General features: G+C 43.9%; 3 protein-coding genes across 6 annotated transcripts; 2 read left to right on the top strand and 1 right to left on the bottom strand.

Annotated features, from left to right (window-relative positions):
- Positions 1 to 35: 35 nt before the first annotated feature.
- Positions 36 to 4,393, bottom strand: tmed4 (transmembrane p24 trafficking protein 4). The gene is made up of 5 exons (XM_068597471.1): positions 4,186 to 4,393; positions 2,731 to 2,831; positions 2,405 to 2,530; positions 2,032 to 2,178; positions 36 to 1,627 (listed from the first exon to the last, which is right to left on the bottom strand). The coding sequence occupies exons 1-5, from the start codon at positions 4,385 to 4,387 to the stop codon at positions 1,478 to 1,480; spliced, it is 726 nt and encodes a 241-aa protein (XP_068453572.1). The 5' UTR covers positions 4,388 to 4,393; the 3' UTR covers positions 36 to 1,477.
- A 698-nt stretch (positions 4,394 to 5,091) lies between these two features.
- On the top strand, positions 5,092 to 17,549 carry ikbkg (inhibitor of nuclear factor kappa B kinase regulatory subunit gamma). Of its 4 annotated transcripts, XM_068597467.1 has the most exons (16): positions 5,092 to 5,167; positions 5,846 to 5,986; positions 6,189 to 6,460; positions 6,757 to 6,831; positions 6,915 to 7,016; positions 7,565 to 7,744; positions 8,547 to 8,608; positions 8,859 to 8,906; positions 10,675 to 10,777; positions 11,787 to 11,902; positions 12,003 to 12,155; positions 12,362 to 12,434; positions 12,520 to 12,654; positions 15,082 to 15,218; positions 15,606 to 15,682; positions 16,378 to 17,549. In XM_068597467.1, the coding sequence occupies exons 2-16, from the start codon at positions 5,848 to 5,850 to the stop codon at positions 16,548 to 16,550; spliced, it is 1,845 nt and encodes a 614-aa protein (XP_068453568.1). In that variant the 5' UTR covers positions 5,092 to 5,167; positions 5,846 to 5,847; the 3' UTR covers positions 16,551 to 17,549. The 4 variants fall into 4 exon arrangements, with proteins under 4 accessions (XP_068453568.1, XP_068453570.1, XP_068453569.1 ...); XM_068597469.1 differs by lacking the exon at positions 6,915 to 7,016; XM_068597468.1 differs by lacking the exon at positions 8,859 to 8,906.
- A 780-nt stretch (positions 17,550 to 18,329) lies between these two features.
- Positions 18,330 to 24,312, top strand: sephs3 (selenophosphate synthetase 3). Its single transcript, XM_068598559.1, has 8 exons — positions 18,330 to 18,712; positions 20,036 to 20,139; positions 20,745 to 20,852; positions 21,057 to 21,211; positions 21,858 to 21,948; positions 22,084 to 22,183; positions 22,930 to 23,142; positions 23,277 to 24,312. Exons 1-8 carry the CDS (start codon positions 18,448 to 18,450, stop codon positions 23,525 to 23,527), a joined length of 1,287 nt encoding a protein of 428 aa, XP_068454660.1. The 5' UTR covers positions 18,330 to 18,447; the 3' UTR covers positions 23,528 to 24,312.
- Positions 24,313 to 24,991: the final 679 nt, after the last annotated feature.

Genomic DNA, 24,991 nt, shown 5'->3' with positions numbered 1-24,991 from the left:
ACAAATGACAGAGGAGTTTGTCCAAAATGTCTTTATTTACACATGAAGGTGACATCTGGACCACAATGAAAAGAGGTGAGTCTTAGAGTGATCATTTAACAAGCACCCACTATGTCCAGTTCAGTAAATCGTAATGAAGCAGAATTTTCAAAAGTATCAAAATGCTGTCCAGCATTGATGAATGGAACCCAAAATAGTTCACGATAAACTTGTTTAAGCGGAATAAATAGCTTCTATTTGAGGAAAGCTGGGGACGCAACTGGAAAACCGTCAGACATTCAATCTGTAAAAGGTTTTATAAAACAGTAGTTATTTACAACAGACAGGAGAATGCTGTGACTATCTAGAAACTATATACAGTCAGCAGAAGGAAGGAAACACTTCAATACGCATTTACAAGCATACAAGCACTCTCATTCAGATAGGTTTATTAATGTCAACAAGTAGAACTGCTCCTTTGAGCGTTTGTGACTGATGTATAAAGAACGAGTGACAAATCCAACATGAAGTATTAATGATTAGAATCTATCTTTTGCTCTATTCATTAAAGAACATACTTAAACCTTCTACAGCCCATTCCTTGAGCAGAGTCATCTTCCAGACCGAAAGCTCTGGAAGAAAAGCTAGAGAGTGGACCTTAAGTTCAGACCTCTAAGCTCAGCGCGTCTTCATGAGATTACAACTCATGTAAAAAGATCCACCCATTGTTTATACATGTTTCATTACACTGCAGCTGTGTTATTAATGAGGTTATAATGCTTCACAAATACAATAACACTGCAATGTCTTCAACGCTGATCACAACTGTATTACTGTGTGTAATAAACCGTTTATTAATAGTCCATATTACGCATGCTAAATATGAGCCTGGAGTAAAGTGTGATCAAATTGGACTCGTGAGGAATCAAGGCCAGTAGAATATGTGCATGTATGTGTGTGTGTGACCTCTTGATGAACTCCTGAGAGCCTGCAGACAGCAGCAGCCTCTCAGGAGAAGGTGAGAAACCAAATATACAACATGTATCTCTAAAGCAGCATCGCTCCTGTGAGGTTTGGAGGAGGGCCGGAGTGGTTCAATTTGGCCTCTCTTTAAGGGGCAGGAGAAGATGAGATAGTGGGAGAACACAAAAAAAAATGCATTAAAGCACTCGGTCACTATGCTAACAGTTTGACAACCACTGCTGTCTCGCCGTCTCGCAAACATTTTCAGTTCTCTAACGTCTGCGTCTTCTTGAGCAGAGGCCAGCACACATGAGCTGTCACGTGTTGTCGGTAGACCGCAACGACAAACACAACGGAAACAAAAAAGGCCATCGGGATGTTGTGCCGCAGTGTTGTATAATAGTGATGGAATGAAACGTGTGTGAGGTAAAAGTCATGACTCAGGGTTGCTATGTGCCTGTGTGGATGTGCTCGTACCATCTAGTGGCATCGGGAGTGCGTTTTTCCCCGACACGGCCGGCGCTCAAGACACACGTTACACCAGCTTCTTGGCCTCGAAGAAGCTTTTGAGGTGCTTCATCTGCCAGATGCCGGTGATGAGGAGGATGAGTGTCTGAGCGATGGACCACCAGAGCACACGCTGGTTGGTGCTCTCGCTCGTCGTGCGGAAACGCTCCTCGCGATACTGAAGAAGACACAATGAAGTGACAGGAGACGACATCAGCCTTCATCTTCACCTCACAACATCTTACCTCACCTCAAGTCATCTCACATCATGTCATCTCACATCACCTCACGTCACCTAACCTCACCTTAGCTCACCTCGCGTCATCTCACTTCACATCATCTCACCTCACGTCATCTCATCTCATTTCACATCATCTTACCTCATGTCATCTCACATCACTTCACCTCACATCATCTCACCTGACGTCACGTCATGTCACGTCATCTCACATCATGTCATCTCACTTCACGTCAACAGAATCAATCTTGATTTACTCACGTAAAAGCTTATCTTGAACTCTGCTTAGAACTAATCCTACATTAAATGAACCCTCGTTGGTGTACTTGTTTGCATTGACTGACCCTCTGGTAGTTCTGCTCCTTCTGGATCTGCTCCACTTGGTCAAGCAGCTGTCGCACTCGCAGCTGCAGCTCCGTGAGTTTGTCCTTAGCGGCTATTTCTGGGTAGTTGTTGGTGTGTTCTCCAACCTGAATATCCAAATGCACTCTCTGCAACAGTGGAAAACACATGAATGGAAATCAGCAAGAACAGAAATGATAAGTAAGTGTTCATTAAAGGTGTTTCATAAAAAACGGTCCCGATCTGCCCTGGTGTTCCATGAACACCATTGTGGGTATTGTCCCAAGTAGTCAGCCTTCTCTGGAGATAATGTGATGTTTAATTTCGAGGATGTTGATGCTTACTATTACATCAAAGCTGTGACTCAGTCCATACCAGTTTTCCTCCTGCAAACAGAGCCATCTTGGTGGAGTTGGAGTGCAAACAAATCTGATGTTCTCCAGGAGTGTGAGAGGTGAAGGTGAACCGTCCGTCTGACCCATATTGACGAGAGAGGATAATCTGGGAGGGTTGTAAAAGATTTTTTTTTTTTAGATTCTGTTGATATTACATTTCATTTAAAGGACACAACGACAGGGACTAACAGAGCCGGGGTTTAAACAACCGATCCTCTGATTGAAAGACAAGCATGCTAACCACTGAGCTACAGTCGGCCATATGTATGTGGTTGTGTTTCCGGACACGAGTTCCTCTGTCCTTACCTTTGTCTCTGGATCCTTGATCTCCACATGCATCCCGAGGCCAGGCGTGGCCGGCAGAAAGGAACTAGTCTGTTTGTCCCACAGTTGAGTCCTGTACTTTCCTGTAAGACGGGCAAAGCAACATATAAACATAGAACATAAAGTTCAGAAATTAGTGTTTGGTAGATTTCTTTTGAAACAAAGCCTCATGGCAATAACTTGTATACCGTTGGAAAGCCTGTTTATTTTCCTTTTACAAGATGCCTCATTTGTAAGGAACATGCATTTCTGAGATGAGTATGTGCCATAAAAAATGTCCAAATCTTCTCTGCCAAGGCCAAACAGCTGATGCTGCTGTCGCTATTGACTCTTGTTAGGTGGATTGGATTATTAAAGTCTATCAGTGAACACTGCTGTGGCTCCTCCTCCTCATGGTCACCACCATGCCCTGCCTCCGTTCCAGTCTCTTCTCCCAGACTCTGCAGGTCTCTGATGAACCCGCTCTGTGGGGCGAGCGCTGACATCTTGGAAGATGGAGTGGGGTCTCAGACTGGGAGCAATGGGATTGCTGCCGGTTGCAGAATATAAACAGGCTTTCTAACGGTATACAATGTATTGCCAAGAAGCATTGTTACATTAGAAAAAATATTTACCAAACACTAATTTCCAAACCTTTTGTTTGATGTTTATATATAAACATATACCGTATATGTCATATTAAATGATATACTATCTCATTATGGCTTAGTGTGAAAACTGGTCCTCTCCACTAGGCGATGGAAAAGTAAACCGCCCCAAGTGCAGAGACGACGCAGCTCATCACTGCTCTGGTGCTCCAAGTGGAGGAATGGAGGTATGGATGAAGGTATGGATGTATGGATGGAGGTATGGCTGTATGGATGAAGGTATGGATGTATGGATGGAGGTATGGATGTATGGAGGTATGGATTAGGTATAGATGTATGGAGGTATGAATTTATAGATGGAGGTATGGATGTATGGATAGAGGGATGTATAGAGGTATGGATGTATGGATGTATATATGGCATATATACATCCATATTATATTATGGATGTATAGAGGTATGGGTGTATAGAGGTATGGATGCAGGAATGGATGTATGAATGCGGGTATGGATGTATGAATGCAGGTATGGATGGAGGTATGGATACATAGATGTATAGATAGCTGTATGGAGGTATAGATGTATGGAGGTATAAATACCTCCATCCATACCTCCATTGCTACCTGTGGGTTCCATTACAGAGGTGTAGTAGTTAGACATGTACCTCGGCGCATGTACGCCACATATCAACTACATAGACTAGTGCCTTAGGGAAAATATGACAGAATGTAAAACATCCACTGTGGTGTGTTAGGGGTCCTCAGTCGCTGGCCGAGGGGCCACCAGCACTGAGCACTACCACTACGGGCTGTTGTTCGATGCAGCAGCTTTGCCGCCGCCAGCCGCTTACCGATCACCATGGTCTCGTCCGGAATCTCTTCAATAAAGCATTTCTTCTCCGTCTCTCCGATGTGGAAATAGAGCGCGTGACTTGGATGAATCCAAGCTAACAGGACAAGAACTCCAGCAGCCGGGGCGGAGAGCATCATGGAGCTGCTCACTCTGCACACACCAGCGAAGGAAGCTGCGAGGCTGCAGCCCGCTGACGTCATCGACCACTGCGGAAGAAGGAAGGGGATTTCCAGCCGTGAGTCTGAGCCCTGAGTAGCGCCTCTCAGGCAGAACTCCCTTCTTAACTGTAGACCCCCCACACACCCAAAGATACAAGCAAGTGTATGCTGGCACACATGAAATGAGTGAACAAGCTCAGGATAGTGCGTTCATAGTGTTAAGATAAGGTCATACGTTTAGGCAACTGGTGAACAAATGTGAGCGATAAATAACAAATACAACTCAAGAAAAGAGAACGTTGTCAATCGCTCTGTTGTGTAGGCATGGTTTGTGTCATGAAGCTTTAGAATTAAATGCCAGTACATTGAGTAAACCAAAGTTGTTGTTTGTCGCTTGAACGGAAGTGTTGCCTGAGAGGCCTCGTTCAGGGAAAACTACCCACTGTTTTCCTGAGCTAACAACAGTCGCCTCTGCTTTGACAGATAACCTCAACCAGCTAACCACCAACACACACACGCACGCGCACAGTGCCAGGATAACGTTACCGAACGGGGCCAAATGACTTCCGGAAGACACGCACTTCGTTGATGTGGGTCGTTGTTTGTGTCAACACGCGTCTTTGTTTGTGTCAACACGCGCCCCGGAGACCCGCTGACCCGACGAGCTCACTAGCTAACGTCCCAGCGCTAGCTATCGATCTAGCATCGGCCAGCCAGCTAACGGGGCTCATTGCAGACACCGGACAGCTCACCGGAGAGCTCACCGACACGTTGGCCTGCTCGCCTATCATTTCGGACGCCAGCAGTGAGAAAGAGGAGCGGGTAAGAGGACTCTTCACCTGTACCGGAGCGGTAGGAACCCGTCTTGGTGCGGGGAGGAAACCCACATCGTTGTAATCTGTCACTTGAGATAAACCCGGTATTAATGATATGCACGGGGTAATAACACCCGCTCATTATAACACCAGATGAATTACACGTCTGTTCACGTGGTGGCTGAAACAATATGTTCAAAGTGTTCCTCGTGGTATTGTGAATGACGTCATGTTTTCCTCCCGATGGCGTGAGGCGGCACATGGAGGAGGACACTGTCCTTTGACCCGAGCCTACCACCGGGCCTCGGCCTCCTCCGACCTGAACCAGGGTCATGACGCGTGATCAAAGTGAAAGAGAAAGCTCAAGTCTGCCATGTGTCAGCACGTGACGTCAATGCAGGTTCAGGTCTAACTCTGTTTACGTCCCGTTCTAATGATGGTCTGGTTCTGGTTCTGGTTCGGGTGCGCAGAGATAACGTATCAGGGTCAGTCTGATGCCAGGTTAAGTTAAGAAACGACTGGTATAGGTTACTTTGGGTCAAAGGTCATGTGAAAAGCAAATCGACATTATTCTATAACCATTACATCTTGCAAGTTAAAGCCCAGCATCGACACAACACAGGCGTTGTTATTTATGAAACCATCTTCCCCAGATAGTAGTTTACGTGTGTGTCTGTGTCTGTAGGGATGGTGCAGCCCCAACCTGATGGCCCAATGCAGTGGGAGATGTCGGGAGAAGAGAGTGGCGGGACCCTCAGGGTCCCACCAGAGCTGGCATCCAATGAAGTGGTGACCAGGTTGCTGGGTGACAACCAGCAGCTCAGAGGTAGGATGCTTTCCCCTGACTAAATAAGAGTTGAATGGTAAATACAATAAATAAAGCAATGTATTTACTCCACCTAAAGTATGGTATATCATTTTACCAGAAGGTGGGTACAGAACATACATGGTCATCCTGGTTTAACTTAAAACACTTAAAGTATCTATCACTCTCCTCCCTCTCCTTTTTACCTTCAACCTTCCTCCAGAGGCCTTGCGGCGGAGCAACATAGCCTTACGTCAGCGCTGTGAGGAGATGGAGGGATGGCAGCAGAGGACAAGAGATGAACGGGAGTTTCTCAGCTGTCGTTTCCAGGAGGCCAGGGCCCTGGTGGAGAGGCTGGCCCAGGAAAACCACTCCTTACAGGGCTTGGTCAACGGACCAGCCTCGAACCTCTCCTCCAACCACTGCTGCAGCTCCAGCCAGACTGAAGACCTGCAGGGTCGCCCAGCGAGGAGCAGACCACTGGATGGACCACAGGTTAGCTCGCCAAGATTCACACATCTCCTTCCTCCGTCACACATTGTCATTTCAACCGATTAGTTTCACTGTGACATAGCTTCCACTGTTTTACATTACAATATAACCATGTTGGTATGTGTATGCAGAGATTAATTCACCTCTTTTTTTACTGCTTTCTTTTATTTCTCTCGATATTTACATTAGCTGTGTGCTCACACATACACAGCAAAAGTGTTTTTTGATGTTTGGGAGTTACTGTGTATTTCTTCTTTCTTGGAAACGTTTCCTGTGGGTATTGGAATCCCTCGTTCCAGACACTAGATCAGCGGGAGAAGAAAAGAGTTGAAGAGGCGGATCGACACACACAGACCACACCGCCTCGCAGCCTGGTGAGACGCGTGGCGCCGTGCTGTCATGTCACTTTCAACGTATTGGTCTGTTTTTCATCTAACTGGTATGTCCGTGTGTCTAGGGCGACGCAAGTGTGCGTAGCTCCTTGAGTAGCGCCCTCCCATCTCCCTCCACCTCACTATCAGAGTTATGGAGGGAGATAGTGGGCAGGGAAAATGGCCAGGTGAGCCCGCTCACTGCTTCCCAACTTTTCCCCAATCAAATCCCTGACACTTCCTCTTGGGCTGCCCTTCTGGTTAAATGCTTCACCCCACTTTATCTCATCACGGGTTAGAAATCCTGACTTCATATTCGAAAAAATAACATTGGATGACCTGTGAGGTTCTAACTGTAAATACAAAACCTGGCACAAATCACCATGCAGCATTAAAACATCTTTTAAAAATAAACCAGCATGTTATGGGGAACTGTGTTTTACATATTATCGAACATTATCATTCTTGAGGTCATCCATGATTTTTCCTTGTATTTTTGAGCAGGAGCATTGGATTTGAATGGTAGCATTAACACACAGCTCCAATGAGTCTCTATGTAAAATCCTTCTGTCTCTGTTTGTGTTCTCTCACATCTTGGTGTAGTGCTACTTTTTGCTTGGTGTTAGCCCTCTGGTTCAGGGTGAACGTGGTCTGTCTCTATCCAAGTCCCTGCTGTCATCACTTTCTCCCTGCATCCACTCATCCACGCTTCTCTCACTTTCATTTCTCTTCGCAGCCTTTGGAAGGGGCAAACGAGTTCCTCCAGCTGCTGAAGAGCCACAAGGAAAAGCTGGAGGAAGGTATGAGAGAGCTGAAGAGGAAGAATGACGAGCTGGAGAAGGAGAGGGACGAGGGAGAGAAAGAGAGAGATCGAATGCGGCGCTGCATTGACCAGCTATGGGCTAAACTGGCACAGGTACCACCGGGTTGCAAGCACCTTTAGGTTCTACCTCAGGAACCCGTACAGCGAATACATTCTACAGATGAGCAGGATAGAAATAATGACATAACAGCAATAACAACAGACACATATGGGGAGTCTCGCAGAACACATCAATCCAGAATATGTTCACTGCTCCACCTTGCTCTTAGACAGCCTCTCCAACAGGAGCTGAAGCCGTTATATCTATCTATGCTCTCTTCAATGCCAGCAAGAGTTGCTCGTCTCGTGCTGCGTCAGTCAGTTAGTTAGTGTTATAGTTTGACTTTGGATCTGAACAAACCCTTAGGACACCCAAGTCCCACAATAACACAATAAAACTAAACAATCAAGGCAGCGGGAGACCAGCAACTCCTGTCAAAGGAGTCTTGTGAGTTTGAAGAAAGCATAGATGGATATAATGGCTTCAGGTCCATCTGTCTGGGCTGTCAAAATCAAACAACTTGATTTGGGTTACGTATTTAAGTTCTGAATGAATTTGGATATTAAACTATTAAACAAAGGCTATATGAAACCATACATCTTTCCCACTGGTTGGATGGCACAGCCTGTATACATGTACTCATGACAGGCCTGGACCACTCAGGAACACACATGCATTGCGACTTAAAGACAAGTGGTTCTTTTCACGAGGGCCTTTGTATGTTCAACTACGAGACTACCAATTGTTATCTATTTATACAGCACTTTTCAAAAGAAAGCATGATGTCTCCATGTACAATGGAGATGATATGGACCATCTCTCTGATCTCATCCACGTGTATAAATGCTTTTACAGGCAAGCAGCACTACTGAGGAGGTTGTTCAGCACCGCTCTGAGGCACAGCACTCCTCTGACTGGTATGTCTCGCTTCCCCTCTCCCACAATCCAATACTTTAGTGCAATGTTTGAAACTCTAAATGGACTTTCTGTGTTTAACTCGTGGTTATTGGAAGCTTTTGCACTGAGTGATTACCCATAACGATAGTGTATAGCTGCAGACAAGAATGAATGGCATAAGGACACTAGCATGCTGTTTTCTCTGCACTTCTTCCTCCTAATAAATTTGAGACATCTTCCTCCTCCCTCTCTTTCTGTTTCCTTTTCCAGCTCTAGCTTGGCTAAACTCACAGAGCAGCTTCAGGCCACACAGGGCAGGTGAGCCCACAGCGCTGTGTGGCTTTCTTTTTCTCACTGTGTGCATGCCTTCTCTCTACAGTTCACTCTCTTCACAGCTGTGTGGATGTTACTTGTGCTACCTTGGAGTCGCTTGTTTTTAAGCTCAGTTTGTTTTCTGTATGTTTATTTTTTTATCTTATTACTTCCAAATAAGGCATGCTTTAGTTTTGTTTCACAGTTTTGTTTTCACTTCATTTTGATACACCATATACATATGTGTATGTATGTATGTATGTATGTATGTATGTATGTATGTATGTATGTATGTATGTATGTATGTATGTATGTATGTATACATAAATTAGGGCTGGGCAAATTAACGTGTTAATTTAGCGTTAATATGGCAATCCTTTAACGGCGTTAACTATTTGATCATGCGTTAACTGAACATACTTTTTTTTTGCATGTTTTTTTTAAATTTTGCATAGGGAACGGCTTATCGCTTTAAATCTCTTCCAGACGGCGTAGTTCAGACCTTGGCGTTTTACAGCTCTCCCAGTCCGGTCCGCGTCAATCAAACATGAAAAATAAATAAATAAGATAAACGCCATAACTGAAATACTGCTACACTGCTTGCTTTTACTTTGAAGGCGATTTATGTAGGTTGAGTACACCCGCGCACGCTTCCGTAGCCTCACCGAGAAGAAGCGTTGACGACTTGAGCCCGACATGAAAGCACGTATTGTTATGTAGCTTCTGTTCTCAACGAGCAGCGAGTGCAGTAACACAGGCGGGCGGGCAGTCTACCGGAAGGCCCGCGTCCAGATTGAAAGTTGTTCTCGCATGCGCAAAGCTCCTGACCCCGCGATCTGATCCACTATGGCAGAGCACTTTAAGTCAGTATCACTTCTGGATCTTTACTCTTCTCTCAGAGAGGAGAACTTTCCTGACATCAAAAGATGTTCAGTGCACTTGTTCAAGCCAACACAGACTGGACTTTTCTCACTGAGGAAGAAAAACTGAACTGAAAAATATGAAAAGCACTTATTGCTTTCGTATAATGTGAATCAATTGATTGTCTTTAACATACATCTTTAAGGTAAGCAACAGACTGAACATGGACCAAAGAAGGAGTGGTTTATCCCTCACAGGCACCCTTACTACTGAACAGTACCTGTTCAGGAAGAAAAAAAAAGAAAACAGATTTATAAACTATATATGTATGTTAACTTGCTGTTGTTCTGATAACATTACTTTAAAATTAAAGCGTGCAATACACTAGTTTACTTAATTATTGAATTTGGCGCATAAAGCGATTAATTGCGATATATTTATACATATATATAAATATATATTTTCACATACATACATATATATGTATGTATATGTGTGTATGTATGTATGTATGTATGTATGTATGTATGTATGTATGTATGTATATGTGTGTATATATATATGTATATATATGTAAATATATATATATATGTAAATACATATATGTGTATATATAGATATATATATATATATATATATATATATGTGTGTGTATATATATATATATATATATATATATATATATATATATATATATATATATATATATATATATATATATATGCATATGCATATATATATATATATATATATATATGCATATGCATATATATATATATATATATATGTATATATATGCATATATATATATATATATATATATATATATATATATATATATATATATATATATATATATATATATATATATATATATATATATATATGAGTTATGGATTTGTTGTGTCTGTAGGTATCGTGAGTTGGAGGAGAAGCTTGAGAACCTGCAGAAGAGTTCAGCTCAGCGGGACAGAACTGAAGCTCTGCTCAAACAGAAAGACAAGGACTGTGCCCAGGTATGAACATCTCATTTAGCTGACGCTTTTATCCAAAGCGATTTACAATAAGTGTCTTTAACAATGTGAGTACGAACTCAGAACAACAAGAATCAAGAAAGTACAATTTCTTGAAGAAAGCCGAACTACAAAGTGCTATCAGTAAGTGCCATTTAAGTGCTACTAACGTGCTACTTAGATAAAGAGATGTAGCGACTTCCTGATGTCCTGATGTCAATGGGGAGCCAATTCCACCATTGGAGCCAGGACAGTAAACAGTCGTGACTTTGTTGAGTGTTTAGCTCGCAGTGACGAAGCTACAAGCTGGTTGACCGATGCAGAGTGAACGGGCTGGGGTGTGAGGTTTGACCATGTTCCGGATGTAGACTGAACTCGATCTGTTGGCAGCATGGTACGCAAGTACCAATGTTACAGCAGTCAAGGCGCGAGGTGACCAAAGTTTGTACCAGAACCTGTGCCGCCTTCTGAGTCAGAAGGGGACGTACTCTCCTGATGTTGTGCGCCACGGACCTACAGGATGGTGTGCAGCACGGACCTACAGGCTGTTGTGTAGCATGGACCTACAGGATGTCCTGTAGCATGGACATCCAGGATGTCCTGTAGCATGGACATCCAGGATGTCCTGTAGCATGGACATCCAGGATGTCCTGTAGCATGGACATCCAGGATGTTGTGCAGCATGGACCTACAGGATGTCCTGTAGCATGGACCTACAGGATGGTGTGCAGCAGCATGGACCTGCAGTATGTTGTGTAGCATAGACCTACAGAAGCGTGTTGTTGCAGTAATGTTGGCAGTCAGGGAGAGTTGACTGTTGGGTGTCACGCTGTGGTTCTTAGCAGTTGGGGTTAACACAGAGTTGTCTGAGTTGTTCTTGAACTGTGAACAGCTTTTAGTTTTATTCCACAATCCCAAATGTTTATTTCTCCCTACTACTACATGATAGCGAGGTAGCATGCATCCTTAAAATTGTAACCCCTATAACCTAAAGCTTTTCATGTTTTTACAGTTGGCCAAGGACTGCGAGGCTCTGAAAGCTCAAGTAACTTCACTTTTAGGAGAGCTGAACGAGAGACAGAGCTGCCTGGAGAAAAGCGAGCATGAACGCAAAGCATTGGAAGAAAAGTAAGCTGTCATGTCGGCATAGGGTGAATATAGAAGGTTCACTGTGTTCACCTGTAGGTGTGCGTGGGTGCTGACTGTTTTTTCCTCTCTACTCTGTCAGGCTGGGCAGTAAGATGAAGGCCCTGCAGGTGGCAGAGCGGGAGCTTGAGCAGCAGAGAAAGCAGCATCATGTGGCCATGGACAAGCTGCTGCTACAGACCCAGAGCATGGAGCAGGCCCTGAAGACAGAGAGACACGTGGTCACAGAAGAGAAGTGGGTTCAACAGACAAATGATTCAGATCATTCTTATTTTCAGGCCTTCAGGGTGTCTGTAACAATGCCACACGGTTGTGATGCTCAATTTTCGTTCCAGAAATTTAATGTTGAATGAGTTCTTCAATACTGTTGGCACCACCACGTTGTATATTTGATAACAATACTGATGGAAAAATATGGTTCCCTTACCTTTTCCCACTCAGGAAAAAACTGACCCAGTTGCAACATGCCTACACGTGTCTCTTCAGAGACTATGATTCTAAACTGAAGAGCGAGGTAAAAACAAACATTTTTGCTATTATTTAGCTTCTGGACTCATGTGCTACCATCCGTCAGTGTTTCATGTGTGTTTGTCTTCCAGGGAGGAGATCTGTGCAGCCGCCTGGAGGAGGCGGAGCGAGCGCTGGCCCTGAAGCAGGACCTGATTGATAAACTGAAGGAGGAGGTGGAGCAACAGAAAGGCTCCCTGGAGACTGTTCCGGTCCTCACTGCACAGGTACAGTCACACAGCGGTTGAGTACACCTGCAAACCAATCACTTGTTTCATTGAGACTTCAGTGTGTCGTCACAGACGGTATAGTTTTGGGTCTTTTGCTGGTTTTACCTGCGATATTCAGCTGTAAACAGCCACCTACCTGCTTGACAGCTATCACACAGTACGTTTTGATGGCACCAGTAAATGTTGCGGGATGATGCCCCAGTGAATAGGGAAAACATTGCCACTAATAGATATTGTTGGAAGAAAAACAATATTCACACTTGATTGTTTACTATTTCACTGTTATATTCAGACTTCTCATCTTACTGTCTCTGTTTAATCTTACACACAAACTCAACATGTCTCCTGATAGCAGTAAGACTGGAGAATCTGTATGTTTCTGTCTGAAAGAACGTGCAGTTCCTTTGTTATCATATGACCATTTCTTACAAACCGCTCTATGAGACGAGGGGAAAGGTTCCCGATTAGGCCGAAGACGTCATGAGGGTTTCTGTTAGTGGGTCTTGATGTGTATTCAAGAGGGGGTTCTTTGAGAGATCTTTGAGCAGTCTTGGCTATGCAATTTGTCTCTCATGTTGCACTTCTGACTCTGCTCCTTCCTTGCAACGAATAAATGTTCCTGTTTTAGTGATTTTACTCCGAGGGGTCGAGTGAATTTTTCTAACAGATATCACAATGGAACATAAAAAGGTGACTACTGACATTAAGACATTACTTTTATAAAATATGTATGTGTCAATATGTAAATGAGGCATAACCGGGACTCCTCCAGACCGCCGGAACGCCATATGACTTCAAGCTTCTGTGATGCTTGCTTCAATATGAGGGTCTGAGGGTTATACCATGGAGCGAGCCTCCTTTGTTTGATGAGCCTCTTTTTTAATTCAATTCAATTTCAAATCAATTAATATTGTTTAGCCCAAAATCACAAATACAAATTATCCTCAGAGGACTTTACAGTCTGTTCATGTAACATCCCTGTCCCGGGACCTCACATTGGATCAGGAATTTTAGAGGGACTATCAAGTCCAGAGTCACTCTCAGTGAGCCTGTAGCAACAAGACAAGATGATCAAAGGGCGGACTAAAGTTAGCACAGGTGTTATATTGAGACGTGGTAATGAATCAAACACAGAAGGAATGGCTTCCTTAAATCTAGCAACAGCACTGTCAGTTAGACATCTGGTGTAGAAACCTTTACCCAACGTCCTACACTCGGCAGGATAAACTCAAAAGCTCTCAGGCAATTGTCTGATGAAAGAGGGTTCTGTGGAAACACCATTACATGTTCTACGTTAATGCCATATGTGAGAACAAGGTCAAGGGTTAAAGAAGTGAGTCGTTCCTGTACTCTCTGACAGAAGCCAATCCAATCCAACGATAAAGATAAATGCAGCACTAAGGCTATCAATGCTAACATCCACATGATTATTAAAATCACCTACAATAAGATAAGGGTCCCTGATAAGGTTATTACCTGAAAAGGTTATTACTAGATAAGGTGTAGACTGATAAAGTTATTACCTTATCAGTCGTAAGAACTTGATAGAAACTCAGAATATGGATCAGGTGCCCGGTACACTACAACAAACAGAATGGGCTGTACTGTTTTCCAGGCTGCATGTGAAAGACTAAGAACAAGACTTTCAAATGAGTTGTAGTTGAATCCAGGTTCAGGACTCATTAACTGGCCCGAGTCAGACATGGCAGCTACTCCGCCTCCTCGGCCGGTGCCTCGAGGAATGTGAGTATTAATATGACTTGGAGGAGTAGATTCATTTAGGCTGACATATCGTCATGTCTCAGCCAGGTTTCAGTGAGACAGAACAAATCAATGAGGTTGTCTGATCTTAATTAATTTACTAATACAGCTTTAGAAGACAAAGATCTAATATTTAGAAGTCCACACTTAATTATCCTATTGTGTTGCACTGTTGAAACAGTGGTGTTAACCTTCATGAGGTTATATATATATATATATTTATACAGTTGGTGGCAGAAACAAGCTCTTCTAGTGGAACTAAACCGCTGTGCCACATTGCCCCATGATGAGGAAATTGCGGCCCGTTTGCAGCGCTCTCGCTTAATGCAGGACACATTTCGAGAGCGATGCCATCCAGAAAACAGAGTTTACAAAGTGCTCCACAGAGAGGCACAGACAAAGCCAAAACGAGAAGACGGGAACACAACATGCAGGAAGCATGATGTCAACACAGACAAACAATAAAACAAAGAGATTTGGAGAAAGTGAATTATACACTTGAAGTAAACACTTGGAAACCTGTCCGACGACTCACTTGTCAGCTACTCGTCAGCCTGTATCAGCCACGCCCACATTTGAATGTGCTTATAGAGCACTGAACATTGAACTAAACTAAATTGCTATGTGTCCCGCCTCTCTCTCGCTGTCTTTGTGTTCGCTCAGGCTGAGATCTACAAGGCAGACTTCCTAGCAGAGAGAGAAGCCAGAGAGAAGCTGAACCAGAAGAAGGAGGAGCTGCAGGATCAGCTGACTCAGGCCGTGGCTGAGATTGACAGGCTCAAACAGGAAGCCACATCACGGTAAAAGAAAAACGAAACAAATTTATCTGCAAGAGTTGGAAAAAGCACAACTTTTGCACTGTGCTAATTATTTGTATCCTGAATGTTAGCATGTGGACGTTTATGCAGCAGTCCCTCAGGTGATGGTTCAGTCTTTGTTGCTGTCATTTCTGATGCAGGGTTACTTAGTCGTTGTGTGCTGAATTCTTCCCACTCCTTTTAATCAGCCTTTTGAGGTGACTTTAGCTTTACTGCAGCCGTTGGCACATCCTCCAGACTGACCTTTTATAACTGAAGTCAGAGCTGTAGCTACAACTTTCCTCTGCATATAAAGAAATATTGATATTTCTGGACATTCTTTAAAGTGTGATGACACATGACCGTTGTATTGGTCCACCTCTTTTTCAGTGCACGTATGGCGGAAATGAAGCTGAGACACCTGGAAGACTTCCCAACACGGCCCCCGCACATTCCCCCTCCGCAAGGTACGGTACATGACAACCAATACATTCCAAATAACACGCACAGAGATGTGAAGCCAAGTCTTTCATGCATGCGTTGAAATATGTCAAAAAATCTTTTCAAGCAAATGTTTTCAGCATGTTTTGTTAATAAATTATTTCGTAAAACATGATTGTACCTAAAGCTCTACTGTCCCTACTGCAAAAAACAAAGATCAGGACTCGAGGGTGGACACGTGAACTGTGTGTTTACTCTTTCAGTTTCACATTTTGATGTATAACTGCATTGTATCCTAATTAATATAAGCTGACTAAAAATGACAGCCATATTTGTAGTTTTGGCAACCAAAAGCTGATGCCCAAGAGTTAGTGTTGAGCCCCGATCCTCTTGGTTGAGTGAATTCTTTATTGAATACATTTACTAAACTGATTCAGCATATTAATTGGGTTATTCTGTTTTTTTGTGGCCTTCCTTTTTTGAGTTTGGGGAAAACAGATAGTTGTATTAATTATCCCCAAAATGTGTTATAATTTATTTTATTCGAATACATGTGCAAATCTAATATTGACAATCTCAGAGCAGTTAAACCCATGTACTGGTACTTCTCAGCGCTAAGCTCTGTGAACTGGCTGTTGTACAGCTTATTAAAAAAAATGTCTCTTTCTGGTCGACTGGACATAAGAAGTATTTTTAACACGCTTTCTTTCCCCCACTGCAGCTTTCACCACGATGCCCCCTGCCCCCTCGTTCCGAAAACATGGGTTGGTAGCAGTCGGGGATCAAGGGGCAGCCGGAGCTGAGGAGCTGCCAGATTTATGTTGTCCTAAGTGCCACTACCAGGCTCCAGATATGGACACGCTGCAGATACATGTCATGGACTGTATACAGTAACATGAGCATAGTTCAGCACGCCATGACGCCAACACACACACAGTATAGTGACGTTCCGTGTGTCTACCCCTCTCTGGGCACATCCTGGAACCTTACTCTCTCTTACCAACCTGAATACATACCGTGGCTCTCACCATATTAAAAATCACATATGTTGGAATCAAGACAAGCAACAATCAGATGTCAATATGAGAGAAAAGAATGACAGATGATCAGCATGGTATGTTCCCAGAGGTGCTCCGTGGATTCTAAATCCGCTGTAGCTTTTCCGTTTCTGCAACCCGTCCTTTTCTCGTCATGTTACTTCTTTTGATCCCCCTTTGCCTCTTACTTTGCACATGGATGCACATGTCCATCTGTATGTGTTTATGATCCTTGATATATCAAAGTCAAAAAATCGAAGTCAGTTTTATTGTCAATTTTACATACGTGCAAACATACAGAAGATTGAAAGTACGTTTCGCTTCTGTCGTTGCAATTTCATACTGTGGAATAAGTGTGTTTGAATGCATCATCCGTCTTACACACATTAATAATCATTGGGCATGAGGTGAAATAAGTGACAATTCAGAAGGGTAATGTCCCCTCAAAATGAGAAAACACATGACAATGTGAATAAACTAGTGAGCTTTAAATATTATAGAATATTCAAATATGTTTTAGTCATACATGTTGCTGTCTACATTGCCTCACAACATGTATTATTATGTATTGGAGATGGATTTACTCTTATTGAAAAAAGTAGCCATTCTCTGTTCTGTACCTGTGTAGACCAGCGCTTTATCTCTGATGCTAAACCTGACATTTAACCCAATGTGTCTGTTTGTGCCTCTTGTTCCGTCTTATCTTTCTTTACCTGTGGCACTTGGCTATTTATCTAGCACAATGAGGGGCTTTTAAACTTTGTGTGAATATTGTCAGTAATTATAGATCATTTGGTGCAAACAATCTTGTTTCAAAACTGTTGGAAGATTTACAAAATAAAATAATAAGCAATCATTTTGTTGTGCACACAATGTGCCAAATACCCAGTAGTCTGCCAAGGGGGACAAGGTCCTGCTTTAATTCAGGTTCTCAAGGGGCCCCACTGGATGCAGGTTCTCGAGGGGCCCCCACTGGATCCAAGTTCTCAAGGGCCTCCACTGGATCAACTGTGTCCAAAGAGGTGTTCAGATCTACAAAGAAGACGTGAGGACAGGCTAGCTGCCAGCAACCTGTTGCGTCTCTGGCTGGCTGTCATTTAACGTTACAGCAATTTAGACAATAAACGTCTCGTGGTTTAAGTGACGCCCTCGAAATGTTGCAGTGGAGTATTTCAGGGTCTCCCCCTGGGCGTTTTGATGATTCAGAGAAAATCATAATTGTTCGTTTAGTTTCTATTAACTTTATCTTAAGGGCAATTTTGTATATAGTTCTAAAGTAAATATTCCAGAACATTATATAAATGTCAAATTTTTAATTTACTGAGCGCGAGGCCAGAGCCGACGTAACGTTAACGACCTCCTGTGCGCCATCAAGTTGAACAGCCAGATACAGAAAGGCACCGGAAATTATCACAGCCGCCTTCAAAGTAAGACGTTTATGCCGATATCTTATGACAACTGTGCCGTCACTATGGCTTTAAATATAATTTGTCTAATGAAAGTAAACTCCACAGAAAAGGACATTGTATGGTATACACGTACAGTGTATGATCCATGAGACTTACGTCGACATGCACTGGATTTATTCTACATTGTGAAGGCGCCGACAGGAAGTCGCATTCGTCCGATTGAAATTTACACTCGCCTCTTGTTTCAACCAGAGCTCGCCGGACACACGCTCCATTCATCTTTGCGTCTTTAGTTGCCGGTGTACGCGACTGGCGTTGTGTGTTTGAAGAGGTCTTTAGCCAGGCATGTCAGGCTCAACTTCCCCGCCTCCCTCGGCAGAGGCTGTGGCAACCGAGGGCTGTTTCCCCCCCGGATACAAGCCTTTCAAACCCGAGGAACACGGCCTGGAGCGCGGGTTCCGTCTCACAGCATTTTCGGACCTGAAAGGATGAGGCTGCAAGGTCCCGCAGGAGGCTCTGCTCAAACTCCTGGCGGGACTGGAGGCGGACCGGGCCGACGGGAAGGCCGGAGACCAAGCATCAGAGTTCAGCCAACAATTGCCTCGACTCGGTAAGAAATAAATTCTGAATTAGCAGAGCTAGCTTTCATGCCAAGAACCCTGGTGGTTACCGTCAGTAATCGAGCCTAACTGTTGCTAACCGAGTTAGCTCGTGTTCGGTCATATGACAGATGGCAGTTATTGGTTTATACTGTGTGTTAGCATACAACTAAAATACAGTCGTGAGTTATTAACGAGCTACACTGTAAACCCATGAAATAGATAAGTGTAGTAACTTCGCTATTGAGGACACAAGTTCCACGAGTTATCAAATGAGCAGAGTGTGAGTCAGCGGAAAGACGCGATGAGTGCAAAGTTCATGCTTTGGTCAAACATTTGTGTGTGTGCGTGTGTGTGTGTGCGCGTGCGTGCGCGTGGTGTAACACTCCACTGTGTGAGTGGTAACACTACACTGTGTTGTAACGTTACACTGTGTAGTAACATTACACCGTGTTTGTGTGTGTAGTAACATAACACTGTTTGCGTAGTAACAATACACTGTGTGTGTGTGTGTGTGTGTGTGTGTGTGTGTGTGTGTGTGTGTGTGCGCGCGCGTGCGTGCGTGTGGTGTAACACTCCACTGTATGTGTGAGTGGTAACACTACACTGTGTGTTGTAACATTACACTGTGTAGTAACATTACACTGTTTGTGTGTGTAGTAACACAACACTGTGTAGTAACATAACACTGTGTAGTAACATAACACTGTGTAGTAACATAACACTGTTTGCGTAGTAACAATACACTGTGTGTGTAGTAATAATACACTGTGTGTGTGTGTGTGTGTGTGTGTGTGTGTGTGTGCGCGCGCGTGCGTACGTGTGGTGTAACACTACACTGTATGTGTGAGTGGTAACACTACATTGTGTGTTGTAACATTACACTGTGTAGTAACATTACACTGTGTTTGTGTGTGTAGTAACACAACACTGTGTTACATATAACACTGTTTGCGTAGTAACATAACACTGTTTGCGTAGTAACAATACACTGTGTCTGTAGTAGCAATACACTGTGTGTGTGTGTGTGTGTGTGTGTGTGTGTGTGTGTGTGTGTGTGTGTACATAGTAAAAATACACTGTGTATGTAGTAACATTACACTGTGTGTGTAGTAACTTTAAACCGTGTGTGTGTAGCAACATTACACTGTGTGTGTGAGACCGACCCACAAACGGAAACACCAATTTCATATGCAACAGTCATGTAAACTAAAGAATACTGCCTTCAGTAAACTACACACAGACTAATTATGCAGTATTCTCACTCTGAACAAACATCACAACTCATTACTAATAATGATAGTTGGTATTTCATTGCCCAACCTTGTTTCTAGGTGTGGGGATGGACTGCTGTGTGATTCCACTGAGGCATGGAGGGCTCTCATTGGTCCAGACCACTGACTTCTTCTACCCTCTGGTGGAGGATCCCTACATGATGGTGAGTTTCTGAAATATATTTTCCTCATGTGGCACCCGAACCAGAAAGTAGAACTGTCCAAGTACTATGGCACCCTAAACAGGAAGTAGAGCTTGAGCCTTTAAAGTGCTGCACTCTTTGGCAATGTCTGTTAAATATGTGCAGTATAGCACCAGTAAACAGCTGCACAATGTGCACCGGATTTGTGCATAAGTGATCTGCACTTTTGCTTTACCATAAGAAATCTGTATTTTAATGTTTTTATTCCCCTGCGCGTTGCTCAGCCGTGGCTCAAGGCACAATGTTCTAAGCTTGTCTGTATGTCCCCCCCAGTGGTATATTATGAACACTTTGCCTGTTTTGACTGGTTTTCTGCTTTCTGTCTGTCTGTGTGTGTGTGTGTGTGTGTGTGTGTGTGTGTGTCTGTCTGTCTGTGTATCTCTCTTTCTTTGAGTCTGTCTGTGTCTCTTTCTGCCTGTCTGTTTATCTTTCTTTCTCAATGTCTGTGTCTCTCTCTTTCTTTCTCAATGTCTGTATCTCTCTCATTTTCTGTCTGTCTGTGTCTCTTTCTGTCTGTGTCTCTGTCTGTCTGTCTGTGTCTATCTTTTTCTGTCTGTCTGTCTCAGGGCAGGATAGCGTGTGCTAACGTCCTCAGCGATCTCTACGCCATGGGCATCACGGAGTGCGACAACATGCTGATGCTACTAAGTGTCAGCCAGAAGATGAACGACAAGGTAGCGTTGTGCACCTGGTGTTGACTTTGCTTTTATTCATCGACGTTGTGTATACTCATACTCGTTTGTACACTTTTCAATGAGTGCATTTCATAATTGGAAAGGAATTTTGACTTGGGGATTCTACACATGCATGTGTTGATTTCTTTAAGGTTAACAGGGTGTCCTATCATGATCATGACCGTGTGTGCATGTTTGACACAGGACCGTGAGCGGGTGATGCCGCTGATGATTGAAGGGTTTCGTGATGCAGCAGAGGAGGGGGGGACTTCTGTGACCGGTGGTCAGACCGTGATCAACCCCTGGATCATCGTGGGAGGAGTAGCATCTGTCGTCTGCCAGCCTAATGAGTTCATCATGTGAGTCAGACAAGCGGCGCAGTGGTATCTCTTTGAAGTTTGGACTGTTGGAAATATAATTGATTTTGAGTATCACTTTAGGCCCTTTTAGAAATTAAACTCACTATTTGTTGATTAATCTATAAAGACATTATCTTTAGTTGCAGCCCTAAAATACACCACCCAAACTAAACCAGAGGCTATGGTTCCTCATCAGACGCTGGTCAATCACAATAAAGCATTTTGGGTGGATCTTTCTCCTTGCACTTTGACCCATTGTCCGTCAATACAATATTGCATTAATTATTTTCATTGTTTGGACAAAGCCTGTTTTTACAACTCTCATGCCATTGATCCATCAGAAATCTACGACTTCCAAGGTTATTATAGGTTAAAGCGTAGCTTGCTGTGTATCATTCCAGCAGTGGATGGTCAAATTATACTTTGTAATTGGACTTAGCCTTAAGGAAATGCTTGTGGTTTTTGCCCAGAATCAACAAATTATCATAAACATAATCTTTGAAGAGGCATCACTGTAAGCGGAACATTTCTGTTCTGTGTGTCTACAGTCACGATCTGATGGCGGCAAAAGAGAAGATCTTACTGCATCTCTTTGTTAATCAGGGCTCAGAGTTAATGTGGAATGTTCTTCATCTGGTTTCCTTAGGCCGGATGGGGCTGTACCGGGGGACGTCCTGGTTCTAACCAAACCTCTGGGGACGCAGGTGGCTGTGAATGCTCACCAGTGGCTCGATCAGGTCAGCCACGACTGCAATCGCATGACCTGTACTGTGTGTTCTATTGTTTGTACTTGAAATTGGGTTGTCATTATATTGACGTGTTTCTGTAATTACCCTCCTCACCTTCCGGTCTTTGTTTGTACATCTCACCAGACTGAAAGGTGGAACAAAATCAAGCTAGTCGTCACAAAAGAGGAAGTCAAAGAGGCCTATCAGGAAGCCATGTTCTCCATGGCAACGCTCAACCGCACAGGTACATGACACCTGGTCACGGATGTACGTCAACTCTTTCAATAACAGCTGAGGGATGTTTTAATGGCTGGTTCTATGTGGATCTGCACCACTTATCTGGGTTTACTCTCATCCTTATTAGATCTTCTTTAATTTAGTTGTGAGTGAGGTTGGGCCTGTGTCAACATTTTCAAAACAGTTACCGGTGTACCAAATCCAACCACTAGGTGTCACACTCGGCAGCTGCTCCTTAGTGGACCATAATGAGACCCCCCTCAGATGGTTTGTTAGTAAGAAGAGCTGACAAGTTGTCACTGGAAACGGTTTCAAACCATCTGTCAATCAAACGCTTACAGACTGGTCTGATGTATCTGCTGCTATGTCAGCATCTAAAATGATCAGTCTCCTCTCTGTGCTGTCTCACACATGGGGTCAGTAAGGACAGCCGGTGGAGTCGGCTTCAATGTAGACTGTTGGATAGTTTTAAGACTCACCTCCCCTCCGTACTGATTGCGTTGGGATGTCAGTGAACACAGTGGAGCCTCTTGGCAAACGGAGTGGAAGTGGGTACTGAGAGCCCTGAATGAGAGTCAAGCAACTCCAGTTCAGCTCGTGGTGGTAATGCACCACTCGGTTGCTTTGCCAAGAATCAATAACTACAAATGAGAAGAACAAATACGTTGACTAAACAGGCATTGGACATCTGGTTTTGTTACAGTTGAACTTTTTCTGTGACTTTCTTGTTCTGAAGTGAATTAATGTCTCCAGCGGCAGGCCTAATGCACAAGTTCCAGGCTCACGCTGCAACAGATGTGACAGGGTTTGGGTTGTTGGGACACGCAAACAACCTGGCAGCACAGCAACGAAACGAGGTGGCCTTCGTGATCCACAACCTACCAATCATAGCCAAGATGGCCGCCATCAGCAAAGCCTGTGGAAACCTGTTCAACCTCATTCAGGGCACGTCAGCGGAGACGTCTGGTATGAAAACTGAGATCAACACTCTGTGTGTGTGTGTGTGTGTGTGTGTGTGTGTGTGTGGTAGTAATATTTTATTGTTATTATTATTATTACAGAGTGTAGACCTATAATCCTTCCTTCCCTCTCCCCTGCAGGCGGGCTGCTCGTGTGTCTACCCAGAGAGCAGGCTGCCAAGTTTTGCTCAGAGATGAAGAGCCAGAGCTCAGCAGCTGGAGGTCAGGGGGCGGCGGGTGGGGCGTGGATAATCGGGATCGTCGAGAAAGGCGACCGCCGCGCTCGCATTATCGACAAGCCCCGCATCATCGAGGTTCCACCACGAGGAAGCCAGGCAGCCAATCAGGACAACAACTCCGCCAGCGCCGCTCCCAGCCCCAATCTGTCATAGACTGTGTGTGTGTGTGTGCCTGTGTGTGTGTGTGTGCCTGTGTGTGTGCGTGTGCGCGCTGTCCACATTCCGTCACAATGCTGAAAGCACACAGACCAAAATCAGTGTCATCTTTCCCAGCGGGAGAGGAAATGGACAGCATACACTATTATTATTATTTAGCCATCTTTGCAAAGACCTGGGCCTTCCTTTCACCATTTTGGAATTAAATGTAAACCTCTGTTATATTTAGATCTGCGTTCCATAATTCATATAAATAACTCATTTTTGTTACTCATCTTAAATGATTGTCCATTCAAAATAGTATTTCAAATCTTTCTTGTCAATCAATCATGAAAATTGTGTGTGTGTGTGTGTATGTTTGAGTATTTTATCATGTGACTGGGAGCTTTGCTGTGGAGCAGAGGTGTTTCTTCTATATTTTTTTGAAGTGGATGATGTTAATGTTCATTCATGTTGGTGAATGTATCATGTGGAAAATAAATGGCGTATCGGTCCTGGCACCTGGCTCTGCCCATGCGGCCCAGAGGAAGGCTTGAGCAGCTTCCTTTGGACCAGCTGGGTGGCGTTCAGAAGGCCTGTCTGTGTCAGCTGATTGGCTGTCCAGCATCAAGTCCCTCCCACCTTTCCTTTTTATGAAGCTCTGCCTTTAAACCCCAGATAATGGGGGCAGGTGGAGTGGATGCTGGCCTTTGGATTGGGGTCGGGCTCAGACTGCTGGAGGTCTGAAGCTGTCTGTGTTTGTAGAATTCCTGATTTTCACAATCAATAAAATCGTCATCAACTCACACTAAAAGCCAGTTTGTGTCTTATGTGGGTAAAGTGCAGACAAGTTTAGATATTTAGACCCCTAGTCACCGGAGACCCTGACGTGGGAAGCTCACATGCGCTCTAGTTAAACTGCTAGCAGGGATTTCAAACTGCGCTCCCGTGAATTCATCTGGCGAACAAGATAGATGAACTGCTGATCCTGAAAACTAATAAGGACTTTAGCAGATCTGCCAACCTGTGCTTTACTGAAACCTGGCTGGGTGCACACATCCCTTACAGCGCACTACATCTGCCGGGCTTCCAACCACCGAGCGGATTGCGTATTGGCTCTGTCGGGGAAAACAAGGAGAGGTGGGATCTGCTTTTATATTAATGAAGGTTGGTGCACAGTGGAATCGTGCAGTCCCCAAATAAAAACACTTTTAATAGACCAAACCATTTTATTCACGGCGGAAGTTTTCCTCATTCATCCTGGCCGGTGTCTACATCCCACCTGGCTGAGCAAAGCCTGTGGTGAAGACTTTGAAGAGATGTACCACGGAGGCCAAGCTGAAGCTACAGTCCTGCTTTGCCTCCACTGATTGGAGTGTTTTTGAGGCTGCTGCTACAGACCTGGATGAGCTCACTGACACTGTGACATATATCAGCTTTTGTGAAGATATGTGTACGCTAAAACCTTCCGCACATACAACA

Source organism: Clinocottus analis, unplaced genomic scaffold (genome assembly GCF_023055335.1).
Source record: "Clinocottus analis isolate CAN_PGR_092001 unplaced genomic scaffold, fCliAna1.0.p SCAF_4, whole genome shotgun sequence".
NCBI lineage: Eukaryota > Metazoa > Chordata > Actinopteri > Perciformes > Cottidae > Clinocottus > Clinocottus analis.
The sequence above is the reverse complement of the archived record's forward strand: the minus strand, read 5'-3'. Positions and strand labels throughout refer to the sequence as shown.